Raw genomic sequence first — 14518 nt, 5'->3', positions numbered from 1 at the left:
AGCAGGGATTAGGGAAAGCTCTGGAGGGGATTAAGATTTCACTCAAAGGCTCCTTCTCAGCAGCCTTCAAAGCTCCTTTTCCTCCGGAGCCTGGGAAGGCCAAATCTGCACCCCGTGGGTACCAGAGCAGAGCCAGCTGCATCCACCCTGCAGCCCCCTCCTGGTGATCCCAGTCCTCTCCCAGTGACCCCAGTCCTCTCCCAGTGACCCCAGTCCCCTCCCGGTGATCCCAGTCCCCTCCCAGTGATCCCAGTCCCCTCCCGGTGACCCCAGCCCCCTCCTGGTGATCCCAGTCCCCTCCTGGTGATCCCAGTCCTCTCCTGGTGATCCCAGTCCTCTCCCAGTGATCCCAGTCCCCTCCCGGTGATCCCAGTCCCCTCCTGGTGATCCCAGCCCCCTCCCAGTGATCCCAGTCCCCTCCTGGTGATCCCAGTCCTCTCCCAGTGATCCCAGTCCCCTCCCGGTGATCCCAGCCCCATCCCAGTGACCCCAGTCCCCTCCCAGTGATCCCAGCCCCCTCCCAGTGATCCCAGTCCCCTCCCGGTGATCCCAGCCCCATCCCAGTGACCCCAGTCCCCTCCCAGTGATCCCAGCCCCATCCCAGTGACCCCAGTCCCCTCCTGGTGATCCCAGTCCCCTCCCAGTGACCCCAGTCCCCTCCTGGTTATCCCAGCCCCATCCCAGTCCCCTCCCAGTGAACCCGGTCCCCTCCCGGTGATCCCAGCCCCCTCCCAGTGATCCCAGTCCACTCCCGGTGATCCCAGCCCCATCCCAGTGACCCCAGCCCCCTCCCAGTGACCCCAGCCTGGCTGTCCCACCCCCGAGGACTCAGCCCCGACCCTCCCACCTCTCCTTCCTGCAGCTCTGCCCTGGGAGCAGCACCGGGCAGCTCTGCCAGGCTGCTGGGGGAGGTGGCATTGGATGGGCACCAGAGGCTGCCCCGTGTCTCTGTTTCAGCACCTTGGCTGTAGGGCTGGCAGCAGGGGAGGAATGAGCCCGAAGTGGCACAAGAGGAGATGCTACAGTGTGGAGAGATAGGGGAAATTTGTTTTCCCACTTAAGGACTGGACAGCCTTTGAGGGCTCATTGTGGCATTTCAGGAGTTAGAGAACTTGTTAAAATGATGGACAAAGTATTTTTATATGGAGAGATAATGATGACACAAGGGGAAATGGTTTTAAACCAAAAGAGGGAAGACTTAAGCTGGATATTGGGAAGAAATTGCTCCCTGTGAGGGTGGGGAGGCCCTGGCACAGGGTGCCCAGAGCAGCTGTGGCTGCCCCATCCCTGGCAGTGCCCAAGGCCAGGTTGGACGGGGCTTGCAGCAACCTGGGACACTGGAAGGTGTCCCTGCCCATGGCAGGGGTGTGGGATGAGATGAGCTACGAGGTTTCTTCCCACCCAATCCTTTCTGGGCTTCTCAAACTCCTGTGGACTCTCCTCAGTGCTTCACATCCACTGCAGCAGGATTCCTCCAGCATGCAGGGACGCATTTCCAGCCAGCTCTGGAGTCACCAACCTGCTCCATCCCTCCAAGCCCCTGTTCCAGCACACACTCAGAGCCCCTGCACTGTGGTGACCGACACCAGCACCTCACACCTTGCTGGCACGCTGAGGGGGTGGAAGGATGATTTCTGCCTGGCCAGAAACACTGCTGGGGCTAATTTTGCTCCTTGGGGATTCAAACTCACCATAGGGCTGTATCCCTGTGCACCCTCCCTTCCCTGCTTGCACAGCCATCCATCCATCCATCCATCCATCCATCCATCCATCCATCCATCCATCCATCCATCCATCCATCCATCCATCCATCCATCCATCCATCCACAAGCACATTCCTTACAAGAGCTGGCTTGTGCAGACTTCAGTGCCATCAGGGGACGCTGCAGAGATCCCGAGGCTCACAGGCACTTTCAGGAGAGTGTTTTGAGCTGCAAAGGGACCAATCAGTAACATTTGGGAAGAGCTCTGACCCTGCCAGTGCCAACTGGGACCTCCAGTCCCATCCCTGCACAGCTTTGTGCAAACTTCCCATGTCTGAGAGGTGCACAAAGCACTGCACACGTTTGTGCACAGCCTCCAGAAGAGGTTAAAGCTGCTTTCTAAATCCTCCTCCAAGGGATTGCAGGCTCATTAGGATGCACACACAGAGGCAGGGGTGTTTCCAGCCCCGTGTTTTCTCCACCACCTACACTCTGAGCAACACCGACACCCATCCACCCCAGCTCCAGCTGGGTGCAGCAGGTTTTACAGGTATGCAGCAAACCTCCTGTTCCCTCTCTGCCCAATCCTCCCACACTGAAAGAAACTCAAAACTCTCAAACAACACTGACTCCCAAGCTCTCAGCAGTTCCAACAGCTGCTAATTGACAATTCTAATTCAAAGGGAGCTTCCAAACTGGCACTTTAGTGTTTGGGAAGCTCCAGCAGCATTCCTGAAGTGTCAGAGGTTTCCTGGCCGGGAGGGAAGGACAGCACAGCACAGATTAATCCCAAGTAACTGGGAACTGGCCCAGCTGAGCCAAGGATGAGACAGGGATGCAGGGAGACAGATGGTTGTGCGCATTTATTTTCCTTTGATAAAAATGGTGTATGCAAATTACACAGCCATGGAGGCTCCTGGGAAACACCACCCTGCTGGTCCTGGGGAGTCTCTTGGACAGTCTGAACATTCAAACACACCAGAATGGAAGGGGGGCTGGAGGATGGATCTAAACTGGGAGGAACATGAACTTCAACATTTTTCAGTGAGGCGAAAAGACCGTTAGCTTATTTTTCCATTTCCTTTTTAGTTTTCACACTTGTACAAATGAGCCCACTGAGCACAAGAGTCAATGCCCCTGGACACCTCTGACCAGGAACCACATGACTTGGGCAGAAACACACCTTCCAAACACCTTCCTCTGCACAGCACCTTCAACTCAAGCTCAAGAACGGCACACCTGGTCACTGCACACCCCTGGTTTCCACTACAACACCCCCAGAGTGTAAAGAGGCCACACTTCAAATGCAGGTTTTGCACCCACTAACCCTCTACCAGGAGACTGGAGGCACCTGTGAGTGAGGGACACGGGCTCGGTTCATCCCAGGAAACATTAAGACAAATGACATCAGAAATTCTCAGGTAATTTCAATTTTTCTTTTGATCCATTCCCAATAAGACACTGAGAGAAATAACCAATCCCCAAACTCGGCTCAATTTTTTAAATATTTGCCTGAAAGGAGGGCTAAGGGAAGGAATCATGTACAGTTAAAATCAAGCTACTCAAAACACAATCATTCAGGTAAGTAACTAGAAGTATCGCCTCTACCATCTAGAGAGAGAGAGAAGAGTGTCTGAGACAGGGCATATTTAGGAAAAAATACACATCTGAAGTCTCTGTGGCCACGATGAGAACTGGAATCCACATACAAGCCAGTTAAAGAGCATTTCAACATGAAATCTTAACTTAGTAGGAAGGTCAGGGGTTAAGCTGTATCTTTTTGTTTTAAATACATGGACAGCTGTCAGATATGAAAATGACGGCGGGCTTTCCGGAAAGATCCCCTGTGCATGTGTATGGATGCGTGTGCTGACGTCTGTGGGGCAGCAGGGCAGAGTTTAGGAAGGCTGGGAGCCCAGCAGTCTCTCGATAGCTGCGTTGATGTCCCCGCCGGTGGCGATGAGCGCCTGCAGGTTGGCCTCGCGGTTGATGAAGCCCATGGCATTCAGCTGCTCCAGCTGCTGTTGGAATCGCACTTCGGGACTCTGCGCCTGCGAGGGAGAGGACACGGACCCTGCAGTCAGAGAGCAGGCACAGCAACCCAACATGGGCACTGCAGGAACCCCAGCTCAGCTCCATGTCAGTCCTGCTTCTGTACTGGCAGTGGCACAGACCCTGCAGTCAGAGCAGGCACAGAATCCCCAAAGGGGCACTGCAGGAACCCCAGCTCAGCTTCAGGGTCCTGTGGGGACAGTCTCCATGTCAGTCCTGCTTCTGTACTGGCAGTGGCACGGACCCTGCAGTCAGAGAGCAGGCACAGCACCCCAACAGGGGCACTGCAGGAACCCCAGCTCAGCTCCATGTCAGTCCTGCTTCTGTACTGACAGTGGCACAGACCCTGCAGTCAGAGAGGAGGCACAGAACCCCAACAGGGGCACTGCAGGAACCCCAGCTCAGCTTCAGGGTCCTGTGGGGACAGTCTCCATCTCAGTCCTGCTTCTGTACTGACAGTGGCAACAGTGCAGGCAGAAGGATCCCCAGCACGCTGAGCTTAAACCTCTTAAAGGTTTCAACACCCCAAGACCCCAACACCAAACCTGGCCTAGAGCACCACAGCCACAAGAGGCTGTTGGGGACCACATCCCCTGAGTGGGGTGAGGTGGGGACCCCCCTGGAGACCTCCCTGCCCGTGCCAGCACCCACTGGGCATTACGTACTTGAGAGCTTCCTCCGGCCAGCAGCTGGATCATCTGCTGCATGAGCTGCTGTTGAGGGTTACCACCCCCAGCTGGAGAGGCACTGGCCGGCGTCGAAGCAGAGGGAACGGGGTTCTCCGGGATTGTGCTTCCTCCTGTGGAGGCCGGGGGCATCCGGGGCATGCCGAAGGAGCCAAGGCTGCAGAGGAAGGCAGGTGACACAGCTCAGGGTGGCACTGGCAGTGGGGCAGCAGGGCAGCCAGCAGGCGTGACCAGGCTGGCCCTCACTGAAGGCCCTGCTACAGGGCAGCTCTGAAAACTAAAGCAGCTGCATCCATGCTCTGGTCACACCTGGCACTGGGGGTGAGCAGAACTAACAGAAGCCTGCAGAGAACTGCTGTGATGGAGCGTGACCCGTGGTGTAAGCAGAGAGCTTAGAGATCAGCCTCCCCCAGCACTCCCACCCAGCCTTGTGTCTGTCCATCTCATACTGCTCTCCAGAGATAAAGTTCTTGAGTTCAGTGCACACCAAACACAGGATGGGGGAAGGACCAAGTGCATTCCAAACCTTTTCTCCAAAAAGAAAGGGTCAAGCACTTCCCAGTGAAGCACAAGCAAGCAGCGAGTGCTAATTAGCTTGCTCAGAGGGGCCTGCAGGCACACAGCAGCACAAGTCCCCATGAGGTGCCCTAAGCAGATCTCCTGGATGAATCCAGAGCCGGTTCTGCCTGCTGGTGCTGGGCACGGCCCCGCTCTGGAGCGCTCCGTACCTTGGCACTAATCCGGGCGCCTCCGTCTGCAGCGTCTGGAGTCCCTGCTGGATCTGCAGCAGGGCCTGCATGGCGCGGGGGTTGGTGAGGATGGACAGCGAGTCCGGGTTCTGCATCTGGGGACCAAGGCAGAGAGACACCACGGTACCAACCGGGGAGAGCTCAGGCAGCCAGAGCTCCACCACTGTCACAGCGGGGCCAGCGCCTCTGGATCCTCCTCCGAGGCTCCAGACTGCAGGGCTCGCCTGCAGGGACACTCCCAGAGCTCACAGCAGCTTTCCTAAATGAACTGGGTGAATCAGATTAGAACTGGGGACATGCCTTTGGATTCTGATTTACCTGAGAACCAGCTGCTCTAGCACAATTAACTGTGTAATTTTTGTAAGCTCTACACAGTGACAGACTGTCTACACAGGGGTTCCAAGCAGCTTAACAAACCTAATCTGGAGTCCACCATTCAGTAATTCAGATGAGTTAATTCAGACTACCTTTTCTAACAGAGTTCTTCCTCTTTGTCTCCCCTGTGCAACCCCCTTCCTTCCTCAGCCCGGCCCCCCAAGCCCACATGCTTCCTGGTGCACTCAACCGAGCAGCTGAGATCCTGCCTGTCCCACAGAGGGGGAGAAGCTCTGGAGCCAGGGGCTGAGGGCAGCACAGGGCCAGCCAGAGGCCTTTACCTGCTGCAAGAAGACAGGGAGCTGAAGGCGGAGCTGTTCTTGAAGCTGTGGATTCCCAGCAAAGAGGGGGACATTTACCATGATCTAGCAAGAGACAGCACATGTAGGTAGGGTCAGAGGGTTGCTGCCACTTGCTGTTAAACCCTATGCAACTAAGCCATGAAGAACAGGTCACTCGTGTGGCCCCTGACTCCCTCCCTGGGCTTTCAACATTGCTCCCCTGCTGCAGGGGATCAAAATGGGACAGCTCAGTTCCTGACAGCAGTGTTGAACAGGGGCCTCCCATGTCCCTCTGAGAGCCACCTCCTGTGTTAGGGGCTCTGCAAAACACACTGGGCTCAGAGCTGGGGCTGCCTTCAGGCTATTGAGAAATACAACCAAACTGTGTATTCACCTGCTCCAGTGTCTGCAGGAGGAACCAGTCTGACCCCAGCAGCAGACTGACACCTCACACTGAGCTCATGGCCTGCCTGGCAACAGCAGACACCTGCAACACTTTTACCTGTGCTGCAAAGTCCGGGTTCTGGGCAAGAGTCTGCATCATGCTCCGCATGTAGGGGGCAGAGATCATATTCTGCATCAACTGGGGGTTTTCAGAAATCTGCTGCAGGAGTCCTTGCATCTCTGGGCTGTTGAACATGCCTGCAAGGGGAAGGGAAGACAAAGAAAAAACCCTGATGAGCCTGAGCACCACTGCATTGCCTGAAACACAATGTGACAGGAGATAGCACTGCCTGTGCTCCATCCCCTGGCTAGCAGCAAACATGGCTGTGGACAGCCACGGCAGTGCTCTGCTGGCCACTCCTGCTCCTGACCTTCAGGGACAGCAGAGTTCCCAAAGGAACAGTCTGACAATCACATCAGACTAATTCAATGGTGTCTGCAAGTAGGTTAGACCCGTTCCTATGGATAACAGCCACAGACAGGGCTCAAATGCCAGAGGAACCAACCCTCCAAGGAAGCCTGGGTGAGCTGCTCAGCCAGCAGCAGCCTCCAGCTCCTCCCGTACGTACCAGCACCGATGCTGGCAGCATTCAGCCCAAAGGGGTTGGACACAGTTGGGGTGCCCTGGGTGGTGGCCGAGCCCGTGCTCCCTTCACTGCTGGGTGCCTGACTCTGGGAAGCAGGGGGCGTGGGGCTCCAGGGGTTTGGCAATGGCTCTCTGTTCTCTGTCCGCAAAGGCTGAGAGCTCGAGCTGTCAGAATTCCCCGTCAAGGAAGAGAAAGGATTGCTGCCAAACTAGGGAGAAAGAAAAAAAAAAAAAAAGAAACAGATGGAATCAGTTAGTCCCAGCAGACCAACCCCAGCACTGAGTGAGCCAGGGAACAGCAGATCATATTCAGCCAAGTCCAGAATTTGCTAAACATGTGCCATGATCCGCCTCCTGAGAAATCTGCAATCCACAACACACCTCACTCAGAACAAGACCAGGCTCAGGAGTGGCCACAGCCCCAGATTCAGCTCCCAAATGCAGGGCTTCAAAATGCCCTTGTAAAACCAGCAGCCGGACATAGCAGGAGGTAATGCTGGACTGGAGTATGTCTGCACAGCCCTCTGCAGCCAGGCCTGTGCTCCCTCCTCCTGCACTACCAGCCAACTGGATCTGAGCCAGCTCCCTACTGAAGGCGTCAGGCTCCAGCTAATCCAGGGAGCAGAGGGCTGGGCTAACAGTGACAGGGCCTGCCTATCAGTCAGGGCTGGCATCCAGCTGCGGGCCTGGAGGAGCCAGAGCAGGTCTCTCCTCTGACACCTCAACCCATGTCATGAGAGGCACTGCACCATGTTCTCCTGCACTGGAGAAGAGCCACACTGTAGGAAAACTGCCCCAGCAGCACAGGGGACAGAGAAAGACCCCTTTCCCACACTTCACCCCACCCACAGAAGGCAGCCATACCTGCTCCCTGGCTGCACTAAACATGGGCTCCTGGATGTCTGTGTACATCCGGCGCAGGGCGTTGTATCCCCCTGGAATGCTCTCGAGGTTACTCAAAGCACGGTCCTGGTTCCGCATCATCTCCTGCATCATGGCAGGGTTACGAGCCAATTCCATCGTCTGGGAGAAGGAGGAAAAGGTGCAAAGCTCAAGCTCCTCTCCCAGCAGAGACAGAGGATAATTAAACCAAATTCACAGGCAGAGAGGAGAGAGATCATTTATCCAAGCAAAGAGAGCCCAGGGATCCAGGCTCCTCCCAGGCCTTGCTCAGCTCTCTTCCTGCTCAGCCTCTGTTCAGCTTGATGAGATTGTTTTGTTCCCAAGCAGCATCAGGACATCCAAACACCCAGCACCCATATGTTCCCACTCAGACTGGATGGACTACATACAACTGGGAAGGTGGATCCTTCCACCCTCTCCAGACTTTTGATGGGTCTCCCCTGCACAAAAAATATTCAGGTCTCACTTGAGGAACTGCTCAAGTAGAGATTCTTCACAATTTAGTCCTGCAGCTCTGGAATTTCATGTATGGCTGACAGAGTTGAAAGCAGAATAACTGAGAAGCAGATGGAAACGAGGCCCATTCAGCACAACCCTCTTTACAAGCCTCCCCAGGAAACAGCAGAGTCCAGTTAATGGCTATTAACACCCAGATTCTCACTGATCCCTTAGGACTCCCTTCTGATGAACCTTTGGTCTTCCAGATAGCCAGGGCTCTTGGACATGGGTCCTCTCTGCTCTGGAAAAATGAGAGCCCTCTGGGATCCCAGCCTACACTAATGCTCCCCACTGATACAGGTAGTGAAACATTCACTGTACAGCTCTGGAGTCTCTAGGTAATCTGACCAGAGAACTAGAGAGAAACAAAGAACTTTTGCAGTAGCTTCACTTCTCCAGCACTGTTTTTACTCCCATTCCTGAATCATAACACAGTAGCCTTGCTAGAAAAATCCCAGCATCCCTTTTTTCCCAATACACAATGGATTCAATAGCCCTGAAAGGGAGATAAGAGTTGCAAGGATGTGGGTTGAGTATTTAGTATTCACATAACTCAAGACCACCATCTGTTTGTGGGGAGCTCACAGCAGGAAGGAAGAGATCTCCAAAACCACTGCTCTGGCATTCCCACTCCTCCTCTGCAGTACAGACACTGATGTTGGTCCACAAAGACTCTCCTCAACACTCTTTACTGAGCCCTGGTGTGACTCACCTGCCTCATGAGCTCTGGGTTATTAAGCATGTGGCTTATCTCTGGATTTCGCTCCATGAGCTGCTGCATCTGGGGATTGGCCATGATCATCTGCCTCATGAGGTCAGGGTTGGACATCATGTTCTGCACCAAGGGATTCTCCATGATCTGGGAAAGCATCTCCGGGTTGGACATCAGCTGCCGCTGCATCTGCTGCTGGAGCTCCATGAAGTTGGCAGAGCCCATGCCAAGGTTGCCCAGCCCAGTGATGCCACCAAAGCCAGCTGGAGAGGGAGCAACACACAGCAAGAGAAGCATGAGTCAGTAACTGTGAGCAACTGCAAAAGAGGACAGGCACAGCAGCTGAACTGCATCCCCACAAATCCAGGAGTATCTTGTATTCCTACAGCAGCCAGCCATAAGTAAGGACAGCCCTACACACACTTCACCAAGTGGCATTACCTTGTGCAGAGACACAGAGCTGTGCCCAAGGAGTATCCTGTATTCCTACAGCAGCCAGCTCTGAGTAAGGACAGCCCTACACACACACACTTCACCAAGTGGCATTACCTTGTGCAGAGACACAGAGGTGTGCCCAAGGAGTATCCTGTATTCCTACAGCAGCCAGCTCTGAGTAAGGACAGCCCTACACACACTTCACCAAGTGGCATTACCTTGTGCAGAGACACAGAGGTGTGCCCAAGGAGTATCCTGTATTCCTACAGCAGCCAGCCATAAGTAAGGACAGCCCTACACACACTTCACCAAGTGGCATTACCTTGTGCAGAGACACAGAGGTGTGCCCAAGGAGTATCCTGTATTCCTACAGCAGCCAGCTCTGAGTAAGGACAGCCCTACACACACACACTTCACCAAGTGGCATTACCTTGTGCAGAGACACAGAGCTATGCCATGGGAGCGACTCATGCAAAGCCTATGGCAAGCAGAGACAACAATCCCTTGACAAGGGGTCAAGAACCCCATCTCCTTGGTCTAATCCCACAAAATTCTTCCTTCTCCCAGTGCCCACTTACACAGGATGGATGCAGCACTGTTGGGGCCTCCATCTCCAGGACCTCCCACGCTCCCTGACCCGCTGCTCCGTCTGCTGCCGCTCCCCGCGTCCGGACCAGCACTGCTGGATGTGGAGGGCTGAGATGGGGCAGCAGGAGAAGAAGGGTTTGCACTGGGGGCAGAAGCAGCATTGGGGGCAGAAGCAGCAGATGTTGAATCCTGGACCCTGCAAAGGATAAAAAGTATTAAACTCCTGGCACTGGGGAAGGGCAAGGGGAGTCCTCTGCGGGGACACGGGATGTGCACCCCACGATGACCGGGATCCCAGCCCAGCTTCCACCCCGTCTGTGCCTGCTCTGATCCACAGCTGTGCTCCCAGATGCCTTCCATCTGCTGCAATCTGCTTCCCATCCTGAGCACTGCAGCCCCTGACATGTCCTGGCCCAGGCAGAGCAGCTGGACAGGTCTTACCCTGAGCTGTATCCAGCTCTTCCTTGAATCCCACTGAACTATTTACTGCGGGATATCCTTGAGCAATGAGGGTGCTTCAAACAGCAAAATCCTTCTGCTGCCCCCACAGAAAGCACAGGAGGTTACAGCAGGGCTAGTGCATGGGGTAAACAACAATGTTCACTTCTGAGTATTCCTACCAGTGCTTCTGGGGCAAAAAGGAGCATCAGCATTACTGCACAAAGAGGGAAACTGAGGCACGAGGCAGGCAGCACCCATCTCACAAAGCCATGGAATGTTTCTGGCCAGCTGGGCTCCAAATTCCCAGCTCTGCCACCTTGATGCAAGGCTCCTGCTCCAACACAAGTTGTCTGGAGCTTCTTTTAACCCACCCAAACAGACACTGTGCTGTAAGCCACCACGCAGCAGGCGCTGGACATCAGCTTTGCTGAACACACCAACCCAGGCTGGTACCTTCTTACCACAGTTACTACTCCTCAAGAGTGTTACAGGAATTTGAAAGAGAACATTTAAAAATTTTCTGAAGCCTCTCCAGTCATGACAGTGAGCCCTGGACTAGTGTTGAAGAGCTTTCATTAAATCAGACCACAGAATTCACTTTACTCACCTCGATAATGCTATTAAATCTCTGACAACAAGAACAATGATTTAGTGATTTTTTTTCCCAAACCAAGAATTATTCATTTTCTCTATCTCCCTTTCCTCTTTTATTCTTCTAGGACTTGAAAAATCAACCCTGAAGGCCCCTGTCCTCTGTCCAGACTGACCTGACAGCTGCTGAAAACCATTGGCCACTGACAGAGGCAAAGAGTGGGAAAACACAGCAAATGGGAAGCTGAACAAGAAAGGAAGAAGGAAGCCAGAGAAAGAGTACTTGGTTTCTCTCAGCCTCTTCCCACAGGAAGAGGCTGTAATGTCTTCAGTAAGCACTTTCCTAGGACTATTAGCAGGAGAAAAATGAGCAGCCCAGGACAGCTCTGACTGCCCTTTTGAAATGGTTCACCAACACCAGATTTATACTGCAAACAGCAGGAACAGCATCAGGCTCCCAGGCTACCTGCAGAGGCAGAATCCAAGGAGAGACTGCAGAACCTGACAGCACAATTCCTTGTGTTTGTAAAAGAACAGGTGGAATTAAAAAAAAAAAAAAAAAAACCCATCTTGATTAATGCAGCTGCCCCAGGGGACAGCAGAACTGCAGAGACAGCCCTGGAGCTCCCTGGGAGCTGGGGCACGCTGTGGCCAGAGCCTGAGGCATGGCTGTGAAGAGCCTTCCAACATCAATGAAATGTGGCTGTAACCAAAGCACAGCAGCTGTTCCCAAATCCCTTCCTCTCTGGAAAGTGCTGGGAAGAACTAAACCTGCAGGACCCTGAGGTCTGTGGTGCACCTGAGCCACATCCCCACAGGGAACTGCCAGGGAGCACCCACATGAGTGAACCCCACTGTGCAGTTGTGCCTGCAGGGGCCACACAGGGCATGTGTGCCTCCTGTGCCACCTCACAGAGCCTGAGGAGGCGACAGAAAACCCAGGTATTAACACAAATTCACTGGGAAAGTATTTTTTTTTTTAATCAGCAACTTTTCCTAGGATTTTTGCTGGTTTGCTAGAACCAGTATCCATTTCTGATGAGTTCTTCCAACACACGAGTAATGTTAAAGCACCAGCCCCTCCAGGTACCTGCCATACACCATCACAGCCATCCCTGCACAGGTTAGTGACAAACTCCACTGCTGTGTGCCACAGCTGGGGCAGGGAAGAATCCTCACCATCAGTCATTCCCACCCCCATCTGAGCCCAGCCCACCCAAGACCAAGCTCTTACTTCTGCGGAGTCTTAATGACCAAGTGAACAGTGAGCCCATCTTTGATCCCATGTTGATTCAACGTGTCTCCATCCTTCAGGATCTTCCCAGCAAAGATCAGAACCAGCTGATCCTGTTTGGCTTTAAACCGTCTAGAAATCTCTTCTTTGAACTGAAAAACAAACAGCATTTTTCAGGCAAAGGACTGGTACCAGTAACAAAAAGGGCTCACATCCACTCTGGGAGCAGCCCAAGGAACTGAGCAGCCCTCAGAGCCCATGAAGGTATCACACAGTCACCAGGGGCTGGTGATGTCTGAGGAGTTCATGAAAACCAAAACAAAGCAAAGACAAGCTCTGAAATCACAAACTATGCAGTAAATCTCAGAAAAAAACAGAGCCATTCCCTCAGAAGAGCTGAAGGCTTCCAAAGCCAGACCAGCTGTGCTTCAGGCCTAACCCAAACACACCATTTATGCTGAATGGCTGAACTGGTTTCATCTGCTCATTTGAGTTTTTTTCTCCTAAGGAAAGCCAAACTCTGATTTAATACAGGACAGAGCTCTATGGAAAAGGCAATAATCCTTTACCAGCCAATGGAAGTAAACTAGGTCTTCTCCAATTCCTATTTCTGCAACTGAATTCCCTGTGAGCATGCCACAGAGCATGGACACCTCTTCCTCACTGAGTGCTGTGCTGGGATTTACACCTGCAAGCAAGACACTGCTGGGGCATCCCCACATTGATTTGGAGGAAATAAAGCCTTGGAAAACACAAACCAAAGGGAATTCAGAGGGGAAGGCCAGGATGCAGAGTGAAACACACGCAGGTTGCAGAGCTCTCAGAACTCTAAAATCAAGGCTGGGCACAGCACAGCCCGACCCCAGATCACCCTGTGTGTGTCTCTCCCCACGCAGCTCTGTGTCCCTGCTGCACAAAACCCTCACAAAACCAAAGGATCAGGAGGGCCACACGTGCACAGCCCCTGCCCACGCCACGAACTGCTGCCCGGAGGTCCCTGCCAGGCCCTTCACACGCCGACCTCGTGCCCTACGCCCCAGCAGAGCGCAGAGCCAGCCCAGTGCAGAGCCCATGACACCTTGCCCCAGTGGGCATCGCCACTTCCTCAACGCCAGGGCCGGCCCTAGAGCCCGCCCCTGCCAATCCCAGCCTTTGCCAAGCCCGGCTCTTGGCAATCCCAGCCCTCTCCCGCTCCCTGGCAGGTGCACAGCCCCCCCCCCAGCCCACCCATGTTTCCTTTCCTCCACCTCATCCAACGCTGGCCACAAATATCTGCCCGGTTCCTCTCCCCTCACCCGGGGGATCTGCCTCCAGACAAGGACAGACGTAGGCCAGGACCCCCAGATGTGCCCCCGGCAGCCCCTCACGCCCCTGCCCACATCCCCAACACCCTTCCCACCCCTCCGCTCAGGGAACACTCTCCCCCGCAGCCCAGAGACGGGCCGAGCCCCCAGACCCCACCCCGGCCCCTCACAGCCCTCCCACCGCCACCACCCCCAAAGGCGCTCTCCGAGCCCCTCGGCTATTGTGGTTGCGACCCCTCCCACAGGTGAGACCCCCAGACCACCTCCCACCCTCGGGGTTTCCCCTCCAAAGGCCTCGAGCACCTGCCCCCCTTCACACCTCCCCGTTCCCTCCCACCCCGGCTCCAGCACGGCCCGAAGGCCCCGAAAAGCCCCCGAAGCCAGCCCCAGGCCTGATCCGGCTCTCCAAGGAGCCCCCCGGACCCTCTGGCCGCCCCCCAGCCCAGAGCACCCTTCCCCCGCCCCTCACGCCCGCCCGAAATCCCTCCCCGGCCCCAAACTCAGCTTCCTTCCCCAAAAAACGCTTCAGCCCGCTCCTGGACCCCTCAGCCCCCGCAGAGCAGCCGCCGCCGCCGCCCCTCAGCGCCCGCGACAGCCCCCCCCAGGCCTCTCCGCCTCCCCGGCCTGCCCCCGCCCCCACCTCGCGCACGGAGGCGCCATCCGCGATGACGATCTCCTCCTTGTCCTTGGGGGTCTTCACGGTTACGCGGATGAGCGCCCCGCCGGGCCCCGCCTGGCCGTCCCCGCCAGACCCGGGGCCGGGGCCGCCGCCACCGCCGCCGCCACTCGGCTCCGCCATCTTCGCCGCCCGCCGCCAGCCCGGGCCACCGCCACCACAGAGAGCCGGGAGCGGCGCCGCAGCGCCGCCTCGCCCCGGGACAGCGCCTCCCGGCGGCCCGGAGGAGCGGCGGCGGCGGAGGGCTCACGGCGGGCGGA

The 14518-nt window shown here is 55.3% G+C and overlaps 1 protein-coding gene across 3 annotated transcripts; it reads right to left on the bottom strand.

Annotated features, from left to right (window-relative positions):
• Positions 1 to 2547: 2547 nt before the first annotated feature.
• Positions 2548 to 14420, bottom strand: UBQLN4 (ubiquilin 4). Of its 3 annotated transcripts, none has more exons than XM_064401501.1 (11): positions 14223 to 14420; positions 12279 to 12430; positions 10003 to 10208; positions 8990 to 9252; positions 7741 to 7899; positions 6860 to 7085; positions 6349 to 6488; positions 5847 to 5930; positions 5170 to 5285; positions 4421 to 4598; positions 2548 to 3754 (listed from the first exon to the last, which is right to left on the bottom strand). In XM_064401501.1, the coding sequence occupies exons 1-11, from the start codon at positions 14379 to 14381 to the stop codon at positions 3602 to 3604; spliced, it is 1836 nt and encodes a 611-aa protein (XP_064257571.1). In that variant the 5' UTR covers positions 14382 to 14420; the 3' UTR covers positions 2548 to 3601. The 3 variants fall into 3 exon arrangements, with proteins under 3 accessions (XP_064257571.1, XP_064257572.1, XP_064257573.1); XM_064401502.1 differs by lacking the exon at positions 14223 to 14420 and adding an exon at positions 12848 to 13151; XM_064401503.1 differs by lacking the exon at positions 5847 to 5930.
• Positions 14421 to 14518: the final 98 nt, after the last annotated feature.

Source organism: Passer domesticus, chromosome 32, assembly GCF_036417665.1.
Source record: "Passer domesticus isolate bPasDom1 chromosome 32, bPasDom1.hap1, whole genome shotgun sequence".
In the NCBI taxonomy this organism is placed as follows: domain Eukaryota; kingdom Metazoa; phylum Chordata; class Aves; order Passeriformes; family Passeridae; genus Passer; species Passer domesticus.
Note: the sequence above shows the minus strand (reverse complement) of the source record. Positions and strands in the feature narration are given on the sequence as shown.

Excerpts from the sequence above, each read along its gene's own strand:
- UBQLN4 (XM_064401501.1), bottom strand. The coding sequence starts at position 14,381 with ATGGCGGAGCCGAGTGGCGGCGGCGGTGGCGGCGGCCCCGGCCCCGGG. Across the intron at positions 12,431-14,222 it reads ATGGCGCCTCCGTGCGCGAG|TTCAAAGAAGAGATTTCTAG; the intron begins GTGGGGGCGGGG and ends TTTGTTTTTCAG. Across the intron at positions 9,253-10,002 it reads CAGTGCTGCATCCATCCTGT|CTGGCTTTGGTGGCATCACT; the intron begins GTAAGTGGGCAC and ends CTCCCTCTCCAG.